General features: G+C 33.2%; 1 protein-coding gene across 2 annotated transcripts in view; it reads left to right on the top strand.

The window, feature by feature from the left end:
• Window positions 1–16,108: 16,108 nt before the first annotated feature.
• Window positions 16,109–25,936, top strand: part of LOC118181823 (microsomal triglyceride transfer protein large subunit-like) — a 129,728-nt gene continuing 119,900 nt past the window's right edge. Inside the window, exon 1 of one of the 2 annotated variants that reach the window (XM_085819874.1) lies at window positions 16,109–16,425. In XM_085819874.1, the coding sequence (XP_085676000.1) occupies window positions 16,389–16,425 (37 nt within the window). In that variant the 5' untranslated portion in view covers window positions 16,109–16,388. The remainder of the gene's footprint in view (window positions 16,426–25,936) is intronic. The other variant, XM_085819873.1, reaches the window with a different exon arrangement.

Genomic DNA, 25,936 nt, shown 5'->3' with positions numbered 1-25,936 from the left:
TGTGACCAATGGTAGAAAGCCAGTATAAAAGACAAGGAGCTAGTCATTTTTTCCCCCAATGGCAGATTGTGAACAGTACAGTGTAGCCAAGGCCGGCGGAAGCGGGCCTACAAGGCCTTTTTTGCAGGCGGGCGCCGACCAGCGGACCGACACTGAGCTATATTTTTAATGCAAAAGAATTTGCACTTACCAGAGAAGAAAAATAAATGTACCTTAAATGCTACACAGGACAGAGACTATGGGCGCTTGCGTCCCCCACCTTTCTTTTTTACAGAAATATTTGCAGGAGCATTGTTATTTGGTTAACTTTCGCCGTGAGCTGGTATCTGTTTTGTTTTCGGTGCTGTTGTGGCGTTGCACAAATGGGTTGAAGTAAAACTTAGCTGGTGTTTGGGGAGAGAGAAGTTTCCGGGTCATCGTACACGAAGCACTTGGCAAGCATCTAAGTTTGACCCTTCACAGGTCAAACTTTTCCTTGTCCTTTGTTAGAAAGATGCTAATTCTTCACCAACTGCTCGAAAACGTTATCATAAAGGTTATTGTTTTAGTTTCATATTAGCTTCATTTTTTTTTTTTTTTTTTTACTTTTTCTCTTTATTTAACAGATGTTATGATTTATTTTAAAAGAAAGATTTTTAGATATTTAATAATTAGAATTGAATTAATTTTAAGTGTTTTCTCACCGTGCTTTTCTATTACCTCCTTTTTTTTCTTACCGTGTAGTTGAGGTTTAGCTGTGCACCGGAGGATTAAATCACACCACATGAGTTTCCCCTCGGGTCTCATCACATAAGACTGAAAAACTTCTCACTAAATTTTCCATTTCTTTTTTTTTTTTTTTTTTTTCAAAACCAGTACTTTAAAGTCCAGGATTGGCGACGTTGCTTCATTATCCTTTATACATTCATTTGCAATTATAAACTCCTGCTGAAAATCGATTTAATATCTTTATTTAACAGATGTTATGATTTATTTTAAAAGAAAGATTATATATTTAATAATTAGAATTGAATTTTAAAATTTAAATTTCAGTGTGAAATTTTGATTACATGGAAACAGAAGAAATCATCCGATGCGCAAAATTCTAAATGCAAGGCTGAAAATAATGCTGCTCTTCAGAAGCAGGCAGACGCAATGCATCATTTCATAAAGAAGACGAAGACTACTGCGGACGTAAATGATGTTCATATTTAATCAGGAGGAGAATCGTCTACAAAAGAATACACATCATTGAGCCAAAGAACATCAACTACATTGGATGAAGTTATTGAAAGGACTGATGAAACTCTAATGGAAGAGAATGATGATCCGAGCATGGAATTAAATGAATATTTAAAGATTATCCAGATAATTCGATGGAAGAGACTGGCAGAAATGAAAATTCCTTCCTTTATATTGATTTTGATGATACTGTAAAGTGGCCAACTCTTAGCAACAAAGTGAGAATGATTTGTCTGAAATGGGGCCTATTCAAAGGAAAGGTTCAATGTATCCGAAAAGTAATAATGGACGTAAATTTAGTGATACATATTACAACAGAAAAATGGAAAACGGAGAATTAGTTCCCCTTACATGGCTACTATATTCCATAAATATAAATTCTGTTTTTTGCTTTTGTTGCAAGATATTTGCATCGATTGACAGTAGTATCCTCCTAAAAGGCTACAATGATTGAATAAATGTATCTAAAGCCCAGAAAAGGCATGAGACTAGTTGAGCACATATGAAAAATTTCTTAAAAGGGAAAGAGCTTGAGAAAAATTAAAAAACTAAAGCATGCAATTGATTCCAAAATACAAGAGATGTACGAAAATGAAAGAAAAAAAAAGGGGGTGGAATTTGGTTAAATGTATTAGAAAGCTCATCTGATGTGCTGTACCAAAAAGACAACGGAAACTTGTTAAAATTAGTAGATTTGTTTGCAAAGTTCGATCTAGTTATGGAACTTCACGTAGATAGAGTATTATGACCTAAAGGTAGCAACAGTTCATTATATAAGCAAAGACAGTCAAAATGAAATGCTGCAAATTATTTACAATAGTCTAAGAGAAAATCCTACTATCTCTTCAAAAAGCGAAGTATTAATCTACAATTTTAGATTGTACTCCCAAAATTAGTAAAACTGAACAGATGAGTCTTGTCATACATTTCGTCTACTGCAGTGATGGAGTGGTAGAAATCAAGGAGTATTCTTAGGCTTTCTTAAAGTTGATGATTCTGCAGGCAACGGCCTATGTGAGACAGTAATGGAAATGTTGAAAATGTGGAACATTTTCCTTGATGCTGTGGGAGGCCAGGAATATGACTACTGAGCAAATAATGAAAGAGAAGAAAATAGGTCTTTAAAACAATAGCTTAAAAATAAATCTTAATGCTTTTTATTTTTCTGGTGCCGCTCATAGCTCAAATTTAATGATTAACGATGCAGCAAAGGTTGCAGATACAGTTAGTTTGTAGAGTTCCTCACTTTGTAATTCTAAGTTACAGTTGGAAGTGAAGAATATTAAAAACTGATAAGCGAATAATCGCTTGAGTTCGTGTGACAGGAAGCAAGAAGATAGAAGGGTAAACTAACCCTTTATTATTCTAACTAAAGTTTAACAAAACTCCGTCTTGGAGTGTACAATAAAGCCGACACTTGGGTTTGAACTTAAGAAACTAAGAATTAAACTAAACTAATCTTAACTAAAGAGATATAGCCGAAGCTATCAAGATTCTAACAGAGTTGGTCCCTTAACGTTAATAGACTGCGAAGCTATCAAGGGCCTAAAGTACGGTCGAGCGACATAATAGCTTACGAGAAAGTAGCTTAAAAAGGCGGACGAGTGCAGCCAGAATGCCTGGTATCTCTCTCTCTAAGACCTAAGAACTTCGCGGTTAAATACCGCTCTTCCTCATTATGTATTCAGACGTGATTCTAAAACTACGTTCTGGCCGGAAGTAGTAAGTTGAAGTTAAGAATCGATAGGAAACGAACTTTAACTGAACATTTAACTGTTAATAAAATTAACATAATCCTTACAAGCTTTTTTTCGACAATTTAAGAATTATGCAATTTATTTTTTTCTTCTGGCGATGGGCAATTCTTTCTTTTAAAAAAACATTTTCTGTTTAACCTTAAAGCCCCTCTCAAACACTTGATGGGAAAGCAAAATTGAAGCCATTCTATCTTTAAGATATCAACTCGGAGAAATCTATGACGCTCATTTTGAAATATCCGAAGGTGAATGGTTTTCAAAAGAAGTGCAACATGCAGCACAAAGTCTGTGTCCCAAAATCCAGGATTATAAATTTATTAGTTCCTTGATACTTTGCCACGATTTGCGTAACAGAATTAATCCTGGCAGCAAACAATTGCAAGCAAAGGGTTTGAGTGTTACACTAGCCTTAAAGACAGTAAGATAAAAGCATTCATTGAAGAATATAGAAGTGACACCAATTATAAAAGTATTCTCGAGAAAGCCAAAGAACTTAGTGAAGAAGAGGATGGCGAGCAATAGTTTAAAACTGTTGAAGAAGTCGGACGAAAGAAAACGAAATGTCACTTCGATTACGAACATTCTGATGAAAACCCTTAATCTCCATAGAAAAGAAGTTTAGGGGAAATGTCTTTTTTAGAATTTTGGATATTGCTTGGGTATCATTAAATGAAAGGTTTTATGCAATGGAAAAATCACTGAGATAATTTTAGTTTCCTGGGTAATTTATCAGAAATTGATAATGCAAATTTGAAAATAAAATGTAGTAAATTAGAAAACTTGTTACAGTGTGGTGACAATAAAGATATTAACACAGACCTTTATGACGAAATAGTAGCTTTGAAAGATATTTTTACAACCAGTATGAATGACACATTCGATATTCTGAACTTAATTATGTCAAATAATTTGTGCTTCCCGAACTTGATCATACTGAGAATACTACTTAGCATTCCTGTTAGTGTTCCTAGTAGCAAAAGATCGTTCTCCAAATTAAAATGGATTAAGACATGTTTATGGTGAAATATATCGCAAAAAAGACTTATAAATTTAGCTTGATTGCCACTGAAAATGAAATCTGTTAAGAGATAAGATGCAAAAGAAATTATAGAAAAGTTTGTAAATATGATAAGCAGAAAAATAAATTATTCTCGTTAAATTGTTAAAAAAATTTCAACAAATGCTTTCTTCAAAACATCCTTCTCCTATAGGGAAATTTTAAAAAAAGTCGGGGGCGAGGACTTCAGCTATTTTGCAGGCGGGCGCCAGATAACCTTGCGCCGGCGCTGAGTGTAGCTGTGTCTATTAATCTATCATCGTAACTGGAAGTTTACCAATTCAAATTACGATGAAAGAAGAATGAAGCAATACTACTTTTTGATGCAAATTCGTAAGTGAAATCAGAGCTGAGAGGAGAAAGAGAGGTTAAAGTAATTAAAGTACCCATCGGTTAGCACCAGAAAGAGAGTCATCAAAAGCTAGTCTAAAACTCTACAAAAACCCTGTATCGTTATTGACTGATGAGCCTCTTCCTAATAATAGATCTCGCCCTCGGGCAAAAGTGCAACTACGCACTTAATTTTATTTTTACTTCCGCGAATGGCCTCAAGGCAATTACTAGAAATACGCATTTGTGCTAATAGTCTGTAACGGAGAGAAGATCCAATAGTCTACACAAAAAGCCGCGAACCATATACCGTAACTGGAAAACAACAATCTAACTGAAATTGCAGTGATTAGCGACGACGTTTTGCAGGTCACCTTTGCAAAAGTGAAGCTTTGAGTTCGGCTATTAACCCTTTCCGGCACGCTACCTATTAAAGTCGGAGTTTTGATTAAAAAAAAAAAAAAAAAAAAAACATAAGGTAGGCAGTCTAATTAGGCCTAGAGGAGTACACAAGTAAAATTTTGTGAAGATAGCACTTATCGTTTTAATTCTATGGGTGTGCCCAGAGTGGGCACACTGATTGAATAGAGCTTCGAAAAGAGTACTGAAACGAGCATTGTGAGTGCTGAAACGAGCACTGACCGATGAGATGCGGAGAATCAAAGAATATAGACTCTCATTTGTCCTAGATTATCGGTGAGCTCCGTCTGGGCACACCTAGGGTTCGCCGTTTGATTTTAGGCAAAATTTCAAGGTAAAAATTTAAAACTAATATAGAATAAGGAGATTAGTATACAGCCAAAAAAATAACATAGAAATTTCTTTTCGAGCAATTCCTTTTATACCCTAAAACAAATCTGGAAGATTTCTTTGAAAAATGTGGGTTTTAAAAAACTAAACATGGCTAAAATATATGAACTGTTTTGTGTTGATCTGCCATCTACTATAAGTAAAGAAGGTTCAGAGCAACCTATAGTAACCTATAACTCCTTTTCATTCAATTTTTCTGTGCGTACAGAAGGAAAATTTTAGGTGTGTCCAGACCGGACACACTGTGCCGCAAAGGGTTAAGAGTGATGAGAAATAAACGTTTCTAGCGTCTCTTATAGCCTTCCGGTCAGGCGGCGTCTAATACGTCCAAGAATACTTTTATTCAAATTTCTAAAGATTTATGTGTACGTGCCTCCTAAAATATTACCATCCAATAAAGAATATCCATTAAAAAGAAAGAGTGCCGGTATACTTCGTGTTCATAAAAGGCCTTCACCCGATTTTTATTTTAGCAACAGTTTGTCGTAAATATATACTTCGGATTACTTAAAAAAAAAAAAAAAAAAAAAAAAAAAAAAAAAGGTGGGGGAAAGGTTTCAGATTTTAAACTACGTTTAAAGGGGCATTTTTTTTAACGTTTTGCGTGCTACCTTTATTTATTAAATATCATGTTCTTCGCACTTAAACCATAAAATTCAATTCCCCAGCAATATCGCAAAATAATATTAAAATGAACATATCTTTAGAATTTCCGATACACAGTTCCGCGCACTGGAGATAAAAGGGACTTTTCGCCCCGTAGAGTATTGCTATTGCTCGCTTTAAAATCGTTGAGTTTGTTAATCAAAAATTCGTTAAAGTTTTATAAAATATGAATTCGATAATAAAACAAAATTCGAAATTCGAAATTTGGGCTTCCAGATGCCCATATTCAGGTGGAAACGTACGTTATTCAAAATTGGATGGCTCTAGGTACCGTTGTTTTATCACAATGCGAGAAATATATATACATTCATGCAGACTCTTCATTATTTCATTTCTTTAAATATAATACAGGGCGATAATATTTGGTGGCAACAATTTGAAAAGTGAATCGGACATTTATGGGAAACCAACGCAAAATGCCTAAACGAAAATAATATAGTCCTTCTGGGCAAATTGCCCCTTTGGACTAAAAATGACGCAAATATTTATGTTTTGGAATTTTTATTTCCTTGTACGAAATAAAGCAAGTAGAGCAAAATTTTCGAGTATAATATTTCAAAGGAAATATTCGTTTGACCGTTTCCGAGTTGATTATGCCTATTTTTTTTATTTTTTTTTTTTGTGTGTGACGTCTGTGCCTACGGACATCCTCCTGGAGGCAAATCCTGGAGTTCTGGCTAAGACCTGCAAGGCTCCTGGCCAGTTTTCACAGTGACAAGAACCATCGACAATTCGGTGGTCCGTTCCAACACGGTGGAAACCGTAAGCATAATTCACTAGTGCACATTAGTATCGCCACTGGGGGGGGCAGGAATTTCAAAAATGTACCAACGAGCTTCTATTGCTCTTGTGACGCTCCAGCTTTGAAACTGTGCATATGAGCTCACGTTTGTCGTTTACGTTTTATTTTGCATTTGCTTCGCAGTTATAAATATATGGCGTATAAAAGCTGCTATCGTTTTACTAAAAAATCTCTTAGTACTTTCATTTTATAAGTTTATTTAATCGTTAACATTTTATTTTCACGAAACTTACCACGCACTGATATTCGATTAATATCCGTGACATCCTCTTTATATCGAGAAAATGACTCAAACTATAATTAGCTTCGAATATTACACATTTACTAACACTTGTGGATTAAGAGGATTCAAGTGTATAATTTTTTAACTGAGCTGAGAATAACGGGAAATGTTTCAATGAATCTAGTATTTTTCTTTTTTCTTTTTTTTTTTTTTTCATTCCTTTGATTTTGAAAAAAGATGTAAGATTCAAATTTTACTTGTAAGATACAAAATAAGTACCGTAAATTATCTGATTATATCTATTATTAACATTAAAAGTTATATATCAATAAATTAAATATATTTGTTGTGAATAAGATAAATTCATTCTATTTGAAGAGTATTTCTTGTGCAGGTAATACATCTAAGAGTGAACAGTTATTAATGTGAAATTTAACACACTAAATGTGTAGGAGTGCAAATTAGGAAAGTTCACTTTGAATAAAATCGTGCATTGGCTATTATTATAAAACATCTTTTTCATATAGACTGCAATAAAAAAATGCTAAGACTTCTACTATTTATAGATATAATTATACTTATAACTGATCGCATGAAAATTTTCACTAGAAAGCTACGATGCTTTAATTATTTTGAACAGGAAATTGAGTGGCAAAATATTTTCAACCATCTTGCCTTAAAAGTAGTGCCGGATTTACGTACAAGCTGTACAAGCCATAGCTTAGGGCCTCCCACTTTCTTGGGGCCCTCCCCAAAATTTGCACCATATCTCATATAAAAAAAATATTCCTCATAAAAAGCCCCATATCTCAAATAGCTTAATATCTCGTCAAATCTAAATCCAGTCCTGCTTAACAGCGCGGCAAAAGTTAAGCGAAATGGCGGAAATATTACTGGACGCTCACTGGTCCATTCTAGAAGGCCACTCCCTCGGTGGCGATACAAATGGGCACTTACGAAATACACAGGCCATAACTGTAGTGTCTCTGTCTCGGGCTGTGTGATAACTACATTGGTAGATAATATAAAGGTTGCTTTCGGGGGAACGTTGTCAAATATTAGTTTCTTTTCGGTGACCAGCTGTTGCCTGATCGCCCTGTCTTGTGTACATTTAAACCTGACTTTGTTCTTTTTCGCTCCGGGTGAACCACTGAGGGCTTACGCTCCCGTACATCGCCTCTAGAAATTTAGGCGTCACTGCGTGTTAAGGGCTTGACTTAGGCCAGGTCAGGATGTCTCTACATTCTAGTCCGCAAATATATCTAATGTACGTACGGGCAGAATAAACAGGTCTTTTTTCCAAACCGAATTATAAAAGGGATTCAAAAGGAAAGTTTTCGTGATGTCGGTACGCACATGTGTATCTTGCATAACTAAAAAAAGGTAGCTGTAGAACTTTTCCCATATTTCTGTGTTAACGTGATAATAATATATGTTTAAAATATAACCCTTTAAAATATAACCCTTTAAAATGTCCCTTGCTTATTAAAATAAATAAACAGCACTATAGAAAATAAAGACAGGTGAAGACAGAAGGGTGTGAAAATAAAGACAAGGTGTTAACTTGTGCGGACGTGGTGTAAAAATGTAACTATTTTTTATCATAACCAAATCATATATTCACCGCATAATTTCAATGCACGAAACGAAAGAACGGAAAAAATCTGCCGGACAAAACTTTTTTGAATGAAGAAAACTACTTGGCATCCTTCCTCTTGATTTATCCCAGGATTCCATAAATTTTCGGCGCCAAATTTTGAGTTTGGCGTTATTTTTCCACCTGAGGAAGTCTTCTCCTAAAAGCAGAGCAGACTGTTCTTCAAAGCCCTCTTGGTGAACGCGGTTTAACCAGTCGCAGGGGAAAAAAATTCTAGTCGTCGGTCAAGGTCATCAGTGCTATAACTCGGAAGAAAAGGTAATGCGAGTGCGTTGACCTCTTCGGAGAATGGTGAATGCCACAGCATCTAGTTTTTAATATATACTGACATCCTTCCCCTGCTAATATGTAACATTAAGTTCCTATACGTATACATGTACCTTAGATACATCTTAAATCGTTTCATTGTTACGTGGTAAATAATCCAAGTTCTAGACTGGACTCGAGTTCTTAAGCGATGGAGGGTTCAAGATGGAAGCTTATTTTAAAATGGATTAATTTAAATATTATTGCTCTTTTTCTTACAGAAAAAAACTATTCTGAAGTTTCTTACAGAAAAGACTCGCCTAAATTAGGAGAAAAAGTATATTATGATTTTAGTGAGTCTAGTTCGCGTAATTTCATAAAAATATTTAATGTTTTCTAATTAGACATTTCATAATTAAAATGCTTTTTTTATTTAATCAATCCGATTAAATAGTAGGAAAAAATTTTTTCTTCCTTATTATTGATTTTTAATCTCTTGTTAATCAATAACAGACACGTTAAATCTCAACGTTAACTATCTTGGGCTTTGCTAAAACGTTAGCTCGTAATAGATAAAGTGTATTATTTAGGCAAACGCTGGCAAAACGTTGGCTGGTGACAGATAAAAGTTTATTATTTAGGCAGTGGCAAACAACTTGCTTTTAAATACCCGAATTTGTTGATTAAAAGTGACAGACAAATATCTTACGTTATGCCGAATGGCAACAGTCTGACGCACTGAAAATTAAAAAAAAATGGTTTATTTCGAGCACCGTTGCCAGTCTTACTATTAAATTGCGAGGTTTTAAATAAAAAATTCATTAAATTCGAACAAAATATGAAATAAATAAAAAAATGAATTCAAAATTCAGGCTTCAGGATGCACAGATTCGGTTGAAAGACTACGCTTATTCAGAATTTGGTGGCTCTAGATGCTAATGATTTTTCACAATGTGAGGAACATTCTATATACAGATTCTTAATATAAAATAATGACGGTGCATTTTTACCTGTTTAAACTATTTATTTATAAACCTAGGATATTATAAGATTCACAGCACTCCAATACTAACACAGTTCTATTTTTACATGCATCCACACTGTTGCCATTTACAAGTTACTAAATTCTAAATGTTACACTCAATTGTTTAATAACAGAAATATAGATGAAAAATTATAAAAGACAAAAGTTCTGTTCTAATTCATTCAATATCTGGAATTTCAAATAAATCTAAATTATAATTTTTATTTGCGTGTTATGTAATTAAAATGAAAGGTGAAAAACTTAAATGTCATTCTTTAAGGATAAATGTAAATTAGACACCGCAAAAACTGAGAAAGATGTGGTTAATTTTTATTACAACAAAATTTAATTTTGAATTAGAAATGTAGCCTGAGTTCTAGTCATCCTGATGATGCTATTCCTAAAGATATATTTCAATAAAAAATCTCCGCAATTGCGACTTACCATTCATCGATGTGCGCGCCCACAGCTGTGCATGGATTTCAGTTAAATTTTAATTCGCTTGCAAATTATCTGCTTACAAAACAGTCACAATGCTCTAAGTATTTTATTATTATTATTATTATTATTATTATTTTGACGGCCGCCGCAGTCTCTATTATTAAAAAAATTGTGAAGAATCTTTACGTATGTATATGTGTATGTTTCCTTGTATTGAGGAAAAACGGCGCCATATAAAGCCACTAAATTTTCAACACACATAGGCATACACCCGAATATGTGTGCCTCGAAACCCAATTTTTTTAATTGTGTTATTTATTCCATATTTTGATGAAATCTGAACCATAAATATATTACTTAAATGAATATGGATTTATTAATAAATATGAAAAATAACTTTTGGTTAAAAACTCAGTGAATTTTTGGTTAAAAACTCAGCGATACAAAAGCTTCGTGTTGCCACTCAGCAAAGCATAAAATATTTATGGTTCAAATTTAATCAAAAAATTTCGCGATAAAAAAGTGTGTTGCTACTCGGCAAAACGCAATGTATTGGTCTTTCGAAGTTATTAAAAAAATTCAATGACTTAAAAGAAATATGTTGTTACTACTCGTATTAAAATATTTTTACCTTCCACACGGCAGACAGTTGTTGTTTAGCAAAGCGTACGATATTTAATTTTTCTTTCAAATTAATTTTGTTTTTAATTAACAAACTAAGAGATTTTAAAAGAATTAAAAGCAGATTCTTTTCAATTATTATTAATTACTTGTTGGAGAGCTGAAATTTCAGTAGCTGATTTATTAAAATCATTATATATTTTCTACTTTTTTATAATAACTATTTTAGGCGGCTAGCATAGTAGGTAAAATAAGAAACTCTTTGAAGCATGTTATATTTAGTAAATAGTTTAACACATTAAAAATAATAGGAGCTTTATACTTTAAATTTCTAAAGCAGAAAGAAAAAAAGGAGGGGAAGAGAATAATTTTAAAAATGTCTCAAAGGTTTCAGATTTTAAATGTCGCTCAAAATTATTTCTTGAGCTTTTTACGCTCACTTTGAGGTCATAGTTTAGCAGTCTTCCTGTTGCACTTCTGCTTCTTTTACAGCACACAAAATCAACAGCAAAATCACAAAAATTTTAAAAGTAGTAGCATATGTTTGGAATTCCCGATGTAGTGTGAAGTGCTGGCATGCATTTTTCTATTTTTTTTTTTTTCCAGTCTTTTATCATTTAACATATCAATATTCTTAGTTCTCACTTCATGTTTTCTTAAAAAGGATGGCTAATTAAACTTTTTTTCTCTCTTTATTATTAAAGTTTTGTGTCTTTTTATTATTAACGCTATAAAGTATTTCTTCCGCCTTCCTAGCTTGTCTTCGTGGTGTAGTGGTTCTGCACGCTGGGCCGGTATTTCAGAGGTCCGTGGTTCGATGCCCGGCGAAGGCGTTCCTAATTTTTCATCTATTCTGCTTCCAAAATTTACCTAATGTCTCTACAACGTTTTGTATGTTAACTTTACATATAAAATATTATTTTTTTCTAACTTACGCCACATAAAATTCAATTCAGCAAGAAAGTCACAAAATATTTAAAGACGGCATATCTTTAGAATTTCCGACAGACAGTCTAGTGCGTTGGAGATAAATGTGTTTTATTCCGTATAGTGTTGTCACTGCTCGCTTTCAAATCGTTGACTTAGTTAAATAGAAATTCATTAAAATTTCACAAAATATGAAATAAGTAATAAAAAAATGCATAACGTCATTCTATGAAATTATCGAACATTTTTAATTAGATAGATCGTGAATTAAAGGCATTTTTATTAATTAACATATTAATTCCACTCAAAATAAGAAACTAATATTCTCAAGAACTGCATCTATTGCTTTAAAATAGATTAGACAAATTCAATTAGAACAGACAGCTTCAATTAGAAATATTGCAATCCACCGAAGGATAACAGACTCGAATACAAAGTGATAGGTTGCATTTATAGTGATTCCACGTAAAATCCCATTTCTATACTAATCGCCCTTTTTGGGCTAAAGATTAAAGAAATTTAGGAAATGCAATCTTGCATTTTTTAGGTCAGTGATTCCTAAAACTCCGACGTCACCGCAAGACATTAATTTTTACTTTTGAACCAATTGTTAGTAATTATACATTTAATAATTATCATATTATTATTACCGGACGTTCTTCTAAGCCTTTTTCTCATCCCTTACCCCAGAGCAAGTATATTCGCCGTATATTATTATAACTCACACTTGCAATTTATTGCATTCTTATGGAATAATCAGTGCCCATTGGTCATTTAGCCAGTTTCTCACCGAGAACTTTACCCAAGGTGCAACACTGGCGTCAACCTATTTTACACTCGTAAGTTCCAATTCTGATGGAGAAGACCCTGGGAATGTATCCTAGGGTCTCTCACCCCATTTCTCTTGTCATCAAATCTTTCGACAGAGCTTTTGGTTCTCCAATAGCTTCGCCACACATTAATTCCTCCATCGAATGCAAATGTATTAAAATGTGAGTTATCTACAGATATAACATTGTTTTAATAACATAAATCTCTGTTTACCATATATTTTGTGAATTCCAGACTCATTTCCCTTGCCTTATTGTTGACCAAGAGTTCCTTTCTTGCTGTTCTCCCATTGTAGCCATGTGCCCTAATGATTCTTCTAACAGTTTCAGGGTTAATTTTTCGTTCTTCTAAATCCGCTGCAGTTTCGCAGCATTAATATTTGGGTTTTGTTTGATTTTTTGTAGGATAAATCTCTGACTTTTTAATGTAGTCCAGAGTTCAGCGCATTTTAAACAGTTTCACGCAATTTCTGTTGTTTTATAACATCAAAGATACTTGGACACTTTATATCATTGGATATTTCGGACACTTTTAACACCTTTAAAATGATAAATAGTTAAACTTCTAAAAGAAATTGTCCTTAGTTTGTAGCATCTTGGTATGTTCAATTCCGATATAGAATTTTTAATATATTTTACGAAACAAGTAATCATTTCCAAATGCAGACGATAACTCTTGTAATGTATTTTCATTTAAAACAAGCAAGTAATATAAACAAAAATTTTTTAAGTCAATTCCTATTTAGGTCAACAAGGAGGGAAAAAAAAAAAAAAAAAAAAAAAAAAAAAAATTTTAATTAAAAATTTTAATATGTGAAAAAAGTGTGTTAACATTAAGTGTCATCCACTACAAGTTTAAAAAATGTATTTGAATTTGAGTGGATGAATAAAAAGTATTTTATTAACGAATGAAAATTAAATAATTAATAATTAATTAAATAATTTTTTAAAGTCAATTCCTACTTAGGTCAACATAGAAAAATTTTAAAAATACAAAAAAAGTTTTTTAATTAAAAATTTAAAAAAATTTCAATATATATTTTTTTTAATTTAGATTTTTAATATATATTTTAAAAATTTAAAAACATATTAATATGTATTTAAAAAATTTTTAATATGTAAAAAACTGTATTAACATCAAGTGCCATCCACTACAAGTTTAAAAAAATGTATTTGAGCTTGAGTGGATGAATAAAAAGTATTTTATTAACGACTGAAAATTTGAACAAGATATAGGGAGAGTGTGAGCTAATAGCAGGAATTTAATAATAAAAATTATGACAAGAAACTTTATCTGCCAAAAACATCTAAACTGAAGTTTCAAGTGCCCAATTTATTATGTGAGTTGCCAACTAAAACTTTCTGAATAAATTATTTTATTTAAGGAGTATTTTGATGATATTTATTTCGTAATCAGTAAGGTTTGAAAGTGAGAAAAAATAATATATTAGAAAAAGTCTGTATTTCAATATTTAAGATAAGATCTAAGTATATAAATTTCAAAAATAAAAGTGTCTGAAAACAAATGTGGGCCATTACGGATTCAGTTAAATAGGAAAATAGAAATAAATTAAAAGTAAATCAATTATGTGTTTTTATTTAAATCAAATTACATTTAGAATAAACAATCCTGCAACAATAAACACAGAAGATATTTACAAATTATGAATTTTTAAGAGGAGTACCATAGGCAAATTTCAAGAAAAATAATGCCAGAAAAAATCTGGCGCGTGTACCACATGACTAGGCCTACCAGCTGTTGAGCGGTAAAGCCCCTTAACACTGGTAGTTCAATCCGAGGTTCGAATCCCTTGAACGGGCTGGCTTCATGGGCGTTTTCGTGGTTTTCCTTATGTGTAACGTGTTCCTTGTGTGTAATTTTCCTTAGGTAGTACTCCACGAAGGCATCCCCCCTTCCTTGTAGTGCCTTAGGGCGAAACACGTAAATAATAATAATAATGATACACCACATGACTTTCTTATACGGCTTTTTAAATTTTTTGCTGCACTTCATTTAATATTATGTCCTCGAATTATTCAAACTTAATTAGCTGATCCCTGAAGGCAAGCTAAAAATGATAGCAAAAGCTACAAATTTTGAAATTAAATATCCCGGTCTCAATTTTTGACCTGCGGAAACTTCTTATAATATTATTTTCATAACGAGTATAAAACTTTCCTAAGTATTAGAGGAGACCACATTAAAAATTAGATTTCGCTATTTGTTGAAAATTATTATTTTTTTTAATTTGAGATTGTCAAAGCATGAATACTTTCGTTATTTGAAGCACTTCTATAATTGGAAGTATAATATTACGATCAAGAGTCACGAAAATAAAGACCGAGTAAAAGCTTATTATATTAGGAGATAATATAATCAATATTACTTTAGTAAATATATATATATAACAATTTTTAAAAACATAATCATGACTAGTATTTTCGCGCATTTAAATTTCTTACTTTATATCTTTGTTCAAAGTGTTATGTGAATTCGTTTTTGAGAAACAAATTTTGAAATTTAAATTTAATGATGTGTTGTTTTGAAACAGCTAATACTTTTCTACGATTAGAGAAAAAATGAATCGGAAACTGGTAATCTATAATTAATTATAATAATTATATATCTATACCTAAAAAATATTCCTTCTATTATTAATAATTATATAATTATTCCTTTGATCCAGTTTTTTCATGGATTACCTTTGAATAAATCTCTTATAAAAATCAATAAATAACAAAAAAGTGTTCTGTCACTGAAGAATATTACGATTCTCCTAAACGAAATCTTGCTTAACAGTGAAAGTTTAACCTTCGCTTACTACTACATTTTTGTTTCTTTTACTAATGCTTCATTCTTCTTTACGGAAGCGCGAAGATTAAAGAAGGAATTAAACAAAAAAGTAAACGAACATTCCGGCCATCCCGTTATTCGACCAAAATTCAATGGTAGACCGGTTTCTATTTATGCGTGACGAATGGCAACGAAGATTCTGTAATATGACGTCACATGTGATGACACGAAATTGTCTGCCACCAAAAATATAACGTTATCTCTCATTTTGGCGCAGTCAGTTTGTATGATATAGGATAATATTTCTTATTTTATCCTTCAAAAATCACCCATAAATTAATAAGTTTCTCACACAGAGCGAGGAAAGACAAACTGCTGAAAAATATAATAGTTAAAATTTTACATCTTGAAGCTCGGTAAAAGAAATTCATTTTATCTTGATTGGAACTCTTGACAAAAAAATTTCGCCGTTACAGATAAGTACAGATTGTTAATTGTTATTTCAACTCCGTTATCAATAATAAGAATTTATTCAATTTTTTATTGGCAATTTTAACTCTTTCATTTTAACACATATATGAATATTACTAGAATTATTTAATGATGAGCTGATTCTTTTCTTAAGATTTCGGATTTCGAATTATTCTTTGCGGCAACCCTACTCCCGTGCCGGAGTAAATGATCAAGTGCGATTCTTGTCAGTCTTCGTTTCGTTATTTCTTATTTAAAGCACATTGCACTCTATCTGCCGATACTCTGACTTTACACAAAGTCTAAAGTTCTGTTTTTTTTTTTTCTCCTTGGACGAATGAGGTTAGAGTTCACAAGTCAGCAACTTTCACAATACATTTTCTGCCCCAAACCTCTAGAATACTTGACTCGCCAGACGTACGGAGAACCACGTGTTCAAAGTTGTCTGCTATCAAAGGTTTGAATTTTAACTATCTAAAAATTTCAAATTTGTTCATCTTTGATCTCCGAGATGTGGATTGTCATAACTTTCGTTTTTAGCGTCATAGGTAAGTTTCTTTTATATTCATCATCACGTTTATATTTTTGTTTTAAAATGTGGCATCATTTGAGAAGCTTTAGCGGCCTTTTTGAAATGTATAGCATCTATACTATATTTTGTTTACGTTTTTCGTAATACATGTAATGAAAATTTAATTCCTGTTATCTTAATAAAATTTCTTTGTGTGAATAATATTTAATATTATTTCATAAGTTTGATAGGTTATTTACAGGAAGGAGTTTTAATTCCAATACATTCTTCAGTACATTTCTGTGCAGTTCCAATACATTATTGTGCTAAATATTTTAAAGGTACTTATTAACGGAAGGAACAAGTTGAAGAATTGTTGACATTTGAACTTATATCGTTAGAATCACTAGAAACTTGAAGAATCATATCATGAAAAATTTTTAATATGTAAATAAATCATTTTATTTCAGTGCATCAAGGAATTCGTAAGTTAGAAATTTTTCTCATTGAAACTGAGCTCCACATTTGAGCATAGGTTATTTTACCTAGAAGTCCTTTTCTTATAATAAAGTGGAATCAATTTAAGAATTATTGTGTTTTTAATATGCGCAATAAAGCCGCTATATGAAAGTGAATCATTTCAGTAAGTTAGAAGTTCCTAGCAGATATTATTTCTATAATGTATGCTTTTTTAAAAATAAAATAAGGAAAGTTATTTATGGAATATATATGTTACCGTGAAAGACCGATATTGGAGAATATCGACATTTTCCAAATACGTTGGTGAAAGAGCGAATATTTGGTTCTGTTCTTATACATTTGGACCATCACCGGTTGTTTTAGCAATAAATAAGAATAAATAAGAGTGTATAACGTCAATCAAATAATTAAGTAAGTGTATTATCGGTGTTATTTTCCTTTCTCATTCACAATGTACTGTTCACTATACGCTCAACAGTTTATTTACATGTGCTGTTACTTCATCTTTTTCCACTTTTGACATATATCGTAACGTGTTTTAATAATAAAGTATGATTAAAAGCGTAAAAAAATATTTTTATTCAACATTCATCATCATTGCATGGCGAAAAAGGTGACATTTGCCGGTGTAAGTGAGAGGAATAAGGATATTTAGCAAAATCTTATTTTGGACATACACCAAGCGACTCGGTGAATGCTGGCTTTCACAGGAGAATGCCGACATTCTCCAGATTTCGGTCTTTCACAGTAACATATAAAAATATGTGAATCAAAATTATAATTTAAACTAACGGTAACCCTTTAATTCTCCCTCTCTGTTTTAAAAACCGTAATAACTTCTCTGGTTTGCATCATTTCTAGATCATTCCATTTTTGCATGGCCTGCTCAGCGCTGATGACGTAATAATTAGGAACTGAAACTTTTAACTGAAACCAAAACCTTTCTCTTCGTGTGCTTTCATATTGGATAACTACGCACTTTAGCTTTTGCCTCTGTGTCGCTTATATGCTGTTTCATTCTGCTCTTTTCCTATCGCAAAAGTATCAAAAATGTAAATTTTCTTGAATAGGCACGACTAGAGTGCCAAGTGATCTGTGGCCACGAATGTCAGTTGCAAATAAAAATGGAATTAAAATCCCCTCGACTGTTAAGTTTTTTTAGATATTACAAAGTCAACATAGTAACATACTACGCAATCAGAATTCTTCCTCTTCAATATGGATCTACAATCTGTAATACCTAGGTATTACGCATCGGCGCTGCTCCGTGTTTTGCTTGCCATCATTACACATACATATATATGGTAAGAAATTTAAGTTTAGTTAACTAAATCAGTCCATACATATGACTTAATAACGCCGATGACGTAAGTAATTCGGAACTTAAACCGAAACTTTCTCTTGGTAAGCAACTTAAACCGAAACCTTCTCTTCGTGATCTTCCATATTGGATAACTGCGCACTTGGCTTCTATATGTGTTCTCGCTAAGATGCTGATTGATGCTGTTCTTCCAAACACAGCAATATTTAGGGTGTAACTGTTCTGAAGAAGGCACGATTAGTGTTTTAAGCGAATTGTGGCTGCAAAGTCAGTTGAAAAAAAAGATTAGTATTTAATCTGAATCGGCTGCTTAGTTTGCTCTTCATTATGGATCTATATTCTTACTTTTAAGTCTATTGATGTTACACACACACGCATATATATGTATGTGTGTGTGCAAGTTAATTATTCGTAATAAATTGCCTAATACCCGCTCTAAAGCTGCAAAGTATTAAAATAATTTATTACAATGAAAAGTGAAAATGCAACCAACAACGAAACAAATGCAAACAACAGTACGTGAAAAGTGAAAATGCAAACAACAGTAATTATCGTTACTGACCAGAAATCAGTTGACTTTTCGAGAGGAACAAACTAACTTCTGATCAATTAACAATAATTAATAAGTGTGAAAGTGTTTCGTTTTATTCTCAAGTAAGAATGATGACTGAAAAGGCCTTTTTAGTAAGATTAAGTTATTCAAATTGCTAATTAAAAATCAGTGAGAAATTGGCGGTTCTGTCAAGTTTTAAATTCAGCCTTTATATTGGAATATATAATTCTTATAAGACTGAGTTTTATTTTCTTATTTGACAAAATTACCCCCCACACACACACACACACACTTTCGCCTTTGATCATATTAAAACAATGCAAACTTTGTAAAAACAATTAAACAAGGAAAACAACAGGTGTACAGAAGTATATTTTCATAGGACTAAAATGAAACATTAAGAAAGGTATGAAAAAGGAAATTTGCATAATATACATTAAAGCGGTAAAAAGACTAAATTAACTTAGTACGTGTTTGCTAGCTGTGAAACAGTTATATGATTGTTACTTTCTTCGCACTCGAATGGAATTTGGAATTCGAACCGGGATGGAGAATGAAGGGACAGACAGAGAGAGAGCGTAGGCGGGATACCCTTTAAATCCAGTATTCTTAAATATGATCTCGAATCTTAAATTGGTCTCAAACATAACCTTAGATGTATTTTAAAATAAGAATTTCTGAGACCAAAGTCCTCATTATCGTTTGTTTCTTAGAACGGAATCTTCTATTATTTATTTCTATTTTGTAGCTCATTTAGCCGTAACTTCAATAATGCTGAATTATCATTTCATTTTTTTCCTTATTTATATTAATCGTTATCATTTTAGAACTGTAACACGTAATCAAGTTTCCTTTCTATCTGTTTACTCAGGAGATTGATTATGGACCGAATAGCATGCAACGATATATAGATATATTTTTCCCTGATTTTTTTAGAATAATAGTAGCAATCCCCTGATGTATTAAAAAGAAGACAAATATTTAAAAGATACAGTCATACGGAGGATAACATATCCTAGCATATTGAGCGAGTACTGTTACCTGCAGTTAACAAATACAAGCATAAGCTTGAAAGTTGTTTAGTTCAATGTGGCCCTTCTCCGTTCATTATACCCAGACCCTATACCACCAACAACGATACTCTTTTCGCTGACGGCAACAAAATTTTCCCAACAAACATTTTTCAAATCGAATGCTGATTTATTTGGAGTAAATATATAAGCGTTAATGCAAAGCCTAAACGTAACTTTTTTACTCTGCTGTATGCTACAATAGCGTTTTTACTTCCTTGTACGAAGTAAAAAGGAAGTATTGTAATCGCAAAAAGTTTCAGGCAGCATATTTCAACGAAAATATCCATTTTGACCGCTATCGAATGCAATTTACGATGTTTTTGCGTGATATCTGTACGTAAAGACAGAATAAAAGACTCGTTTCCTCCAAAAAAATTATAAAGCTGCTTTAAAATTAATTCTGAAGAGAAATTTTCGATACACAGTCTCACGCGCTGGAGATAAAAATGTTTTTTCTGCACAACGTTGCCATTGCTCGCTTTGAAATCCTTGAGTTTGTTAATCAAAAATTCGTCAAAGTTTTAAAAAATAGGAAATCGATCATAAAACAAATTTCAAATTTCAAATTTGGTCTTCCACATGCTCATATTCGTTGGAGGATTACGTTATTCAAAATTCGATGACTCTATGTACCGTTGTTTTATCACAATACGAGAAATATACATACATTTATGCAGATTTTTCATTATTTAATTTCTTCAAATACAATGCAGGACTCTAACATTTTGTGGCAACAGTTTGAAAAGTGAACCGACATTTATGAGTCCGACGCAAAATGCCAAAATGAAACTAATAGTCCTTCGGGATTCAAATCCCTTTGGACTAAAAAAAAAAAAAAAAAAAAAAAAAAAAAAAAAAAAAAAAAACACTCCATTGGACGTAATTTAAAATCTGAAACCTTTCAGATTATTATTATTATTATTCCCGTATAGTTTGCTCTTGTCGCTTTGAAATCTTTGAATTTGCTAATCACAAATTCTTTAATTTTTTACAAAATATGAAATAGATAATAAAACCAAATTCCAAATTTGGGCTTCCAGACGCCCATATTGGAGTGGAGGATTAAACTAAACTAAAAAAAAAACTAAACTCAGTGGCGCAAACAGCCCTAATGGCCAAGGCCTGCAGTGCTCCGAGATCGGCTTTATTTGATCGTGGGGCCCGGGGTGCGTAAGCATATGCCCTGAACAAGTGCTCAACTTGTCTCAGGACCCCCAGTGTTTAGTCCCCAAGAGAACTTGGTACTCATTTTATCGATCCAAGGGATGAAAGGCTGAGTCAACCTTGCCCAGCCCGGGGTTCTGTGGCGCTGCTGCGCGATGCGCTAGCCACTGCGCCACTGGGCCACTGGGTCTCGGAGTGGAGGATTACATTATTCAGAATTCGATGTCTCTAACTACCGTTGTTTTTTCACAGTGCGAGAAACATATACATTCATGCAGATTCTTCATTATTTAATTTCTTTAAATATAATGCAGGGCTCTAATATTTGGCGTCAACAATTTGAACAGTGAAACGCCGTTTATAGTGAACCAACATAAAATGCAAAAACGAAATTAATAGCTTCTGGGCTTTTTTAAAAAATTGATATGGTTTGGAGGTATTCTTAGAAAAACTCAGAGACATGCAGATTCTTCATTATTTAATTTCTTTAAATATAATGCAGGGCTCTAATATTTGGCGTCAACAATTTGAAAAGTGAAACGCCGTTTATAGTGAACCAACATAAAATGCAAAAACGAAATTAATAGCTTCTGGGCTTTTTTAAAAAATTGATATGGTTTGGAGGTATTCTTAGAAAAACTCAGAGACAAAAAGTATTTTCCTGATGAGTTTGTTCTCTGTTAATTGCATACGAATATATTAATACTTTGTACCTGGTTTGTGGTCTTTTACAGATGACTTGGAAATCATACGTCTTCAGTATATACCGAGCTCTCTGAAGAAATTATAGGGTATCCCAATAAGAAATATATGATTTTAAAACAAAATGGCAACCATGTCTAAAATGTTATCACTGTCACTAATTTTTATTTATGTTAATTATGTTTAATATTTTCTAACAATTCATCATGTCTAAATTTACGTTATTATTTTTTTTGGGGGGGGATACCTTCTTAGATGAAGCTCATTTCTACTTAATTGGATACCTTTATAAACAAAATTGTCGTTTTGGGGGCGAAAACAATCCAAAGGAGATGCACGAGGAGCCCTTGCATTCGAAAAAGGTCCCTGTATAGTATGGTGTCGCGTATGATATAATGCCACCATTGCACTATTTTTCTCCGCAAAAAAGGAAGAAGGAGGTACAGTTACCGTGAATGGTGAGTGATACCGAATTGAAGATAACATTTTTTTTTTTTAAATGCAAATTTGGAGGATACTGATTTGAGGGCATTTGTTTACAACAAGAGTCACACTACTAAGGCCGTTATCGACGTATTGCAAAGTTAGGCGAAAAGATAATTTTACGAAATGCAACTAGCGGTTAGTCTCCCAGAAGTTGTGATTTAACTCCTTTAGATAACTTTTGTGGGGTTATTCGAAATCAGTGATCTATGCGAAAAAAACCGCGAACCCTTGAAGCATTAAGAATAAATTCGATGCTGCATTCGTGACACTAGGCCCGAGTTATTGCATACAAATTGCATGCATCAAGTTTTTGTACACATCGAAAATTCGGTTCATCGAATTCTCTCATGTGCGCCAAGCCGAGGTGATCACTCAAATGATGTTTTGTTCATAACATAATATCACAAATTGTATTTCAAAAACAATGTTAAAATGTTAGTTTTATCTGAAATAGTTTGTATTTGATTTCATTTTAAAATCATATTCTTACTCGAAGACGTTATTATCGAATTAAAAATTACCGTACCTCCAGCACGAGAGACTGTATCGGAAATTCTAAAGACATGCTCTTTTTAAATTATTTTGTGATATTGCTGTTGAATTGAATTGTATAGTTTAAGTGCGAAGAACATGATAGTTAATAAATCAAGGTAACACACAAAACGTTAAAAAAACGCTGCTTTGGTCGTAATATAAAATCTGAAAGCTTTAAGATTTTCTTTGGTGGTGGGGGGAATTTTTTTAATATTAAGTTAAGTGCAATGTTTATTTTAATTAGTACGATATTTTTAAGCTAATTATTTCCTGTTACTTCTAATTTTTCTTTCAGCAGCATTATAATATGAACTAGCCGCTTACACTACCAGTCGTCTAAAATGGTTATTATAATAAAGAAAAATTATGCAATAATTTTAATAAGTCCACTAGTATGTATATATTCATGTTTTAAGGGACTTGCCGAAGGAGCTTGCTCCTACTTGGTCGTATCGGACGTCAAACTCCGTCGGCCTAAGGTCTCGTATCCCCTTGGTCGAGAAGCGCATCACTTCAGAGGTCGCTCGAGGGCGGGAGAGATGATGCAAAAAGATTCTGAGGACGGTAGAGAGGGCCGTAACCTCAGAAAGAAATGAGAAATGTATACATGAGTTATGCGACTAATGACTTTGTGGCGGAAATTGATGGTATAAGATTGATATAAAAAATCAAATAAAATCATGGGTTAAGGTACTAAATAAAATTCCTACCGAAGCGCGATTGTTGTTAGTGACACTGTTTGCAGTATCGAAGGACCTGGGTTCGAATCTTGGATAAAACTTGGATATCTCTAAGCGTATGGTGTCTGTGACGCAAAGAGGCACTCAAAATACACGGCGAGCAGAAATCTCTTGGGGGGGGTAATGGTAGCGGATGAGGGGTGAGAGACCCTCGAACTGCCCCTCAACGGTGTAGTCTCCCACAGAATTTCAGTTGGAGCGTCAGCTTAGCAGTTAGGAAGGCCTAACCATCCCTATGCCTATAGAGATTATTAGACTATAGGGCTTGAATACAGATGCCCGCCTTTTTTCAAGGTATACTATCTGTATTAATAATAACAGAGATGAAGAACTGCATTTATTGCGTTTAAATTGCGTAGTTTGTCAATCAATACCATATAGATTAGATTTGAAACTAAAATTACGTAACTTAGACTTTGCCGAATGGCAACGATACACTGGCACATAAAAGATAAAAATGTTTTATTTTAAGTAGTGGCAACATATTTCTTTTAATTTCTGAGTTTATTGATTAAATACGAAAAACAATTATCTTAGCTTTGCTGGAAGGCAACATATTTCTTTTAAGTCTCTGAATTTTCTGATTAAATTCCAAACATTAGCATCTTACGGTTTTCCGAGTGGCAACACATTTTCTTTTAAATCGCCGAATTCGTTAATCAGCATTCCATTAAATCGGCACAAAATATGAAATAAAAAAAAAAAAAAAAAAAAAAAAAAAAATCAAAATTTAAGATCTGGGCTTCGAGTTGTACGAGTTCTGGTAGAGGCCTATATGTGTTCAAAATTTTGTAGCTCTAAGCGTTATTCGACAATTCGAGGAACATACATGCAGACTTTTCAATAATAGAGAAGAGATAAGTGGAGATTAGACAAAGAATCTGGCAATGCACCATGTACTTCTCTCATGAATCATTTCCCTATTGTGCAGAGACATTAGGTATTTTTTGGAAGCAGAAGAAGTAAAAAATGAGCAACGCCTTCGCCGAGAATCGAACCACGGACCTCTGGAATACGCGCCCAGCGTGCAGCCCACTACACTAAAAAGCTAAGAAGGCGGGAGAAATGCCTTATATACTTCTCCCTTTTAAAGGGCGAATGGGTTTTTTAGGGGACCCAGTCTCCAAATCCTGGATGTATAGATTCATCATCCATCACCCTTTTTGTTTGGGCGCCACTGTAGAGACATTAAATAATTTCGAAGCAGGAGTCATGCAAAATGAGCAGCGCCTTCGCCGGGAATCGAACCACGGACCTCTGGAATACGCGCCCAGCGTGAAGACCTCTACACTACGAAGGCAGAAGAAATGACTTATAATTGTTCGAGCTAATTTCGGTGAATATTTTCTGGAAATTGCTAGCGTTAATGCTCAAAGATGGCGAACGATTTGGAGCCAGATTGTGTAGTTATTAAATCTATTTAGTGTATTGTAAATATTTAGATAACATATTTCCAAAGCCCGCAAGTAGCGACGGATAAGTTTAGTTAAGTTTTAGTTGTACCTACAAGTCGTAGTATTAATAAACTCTTCATTTTTAACTTGCCTGTATTTCCTGGAGTTCTAAAATTTTAGGTTCAGTGTGAGAACAATAAATCGTCTACAGTACAGGAAGTCTAAACAAAGTGTAATTTTTAAAGCAGACTTTTGAGAGAGTAATTTTTAATAATACACTTTGATTTGTTAACAGAAATATAGTACATCTATTTAAATGAATATTTGGGAGAAATTAATTACTTCGGAATAAATAACAATTTAGAGGTGTCCGTGAAATTAAGATATCATCGATTTTAAGATGACATAGGGAGAAAGGTCCGACTAGTTTAGAGACATGTACATAGGGAAAACGGCTCGGCACTGACTGCAAAATTTCGGTATGTGTATATATGGTATCAATACACCTAAATCGATTTTATTGCTAGAGAATTTCTAGGTTGAGAAGAAGTCCATAACTTATATTTTTAAAGCAGTGAAATTTACATGATGCCTATGGAATGACAGAGTAGATTAGTACTGTGTCTCTGGTTAACATTCATGAGTAAGATTTGTAGTCATTACGATTTTTGAAGCAGGAGACATGAAAAAATGAGAAATGCTGTCGCCGGGACCTCTTGAATACGCGCCAAGTGTGCTATCCGTTACACCACGAAGGCATGTTGGAAGGAGGGAGAAAATACCTTATATAATCCCCCTTTTAAAGGACGACTAGGGATTAGTGGACTCAGTCACCAAATCCTGGGTGTGAAGAATCATCACCCAGTACCTTTTAGTTCGGGCGCCACTGTAGATTTATCGGAGATTTCTTTGATTTCTTTGTTTCGAAAAATTCTAATTAATCTACAGTGGCGCCCGAACTAAAAGGTGGCGGATGATGATTCTTCACTACCAGGATTTGGCGATTAGGTCCTCTAATCCCCAGTCGTCCTTTAAAAGGGGGATTGTATAAGGTATTTTCTCCCTCCTTTCTGCATGCCTTCGTGGTGTAACAGTAGCACA

The sequence above is a fragment of the Stegodyphus dumicola genome, chromosome 7 (assembly GCF_044657685.1).
Source record: "Stegodyphus dumicola isolate Sdum_Otavi_A_Nest chromosome 7, ASM4465768v1".
Lineage (NCBI taxonomy): Eukaryota > Metazoa > Arthropoda > Arachnida > Araneae > Eresidae > Stegodyphus > Stegodyphus dumicola.
The sequence above is the reverse complement of the archived record's forward strand: the minus strand, read 5'-3'. Positions and strand labels throughout refer to the sequence as shown.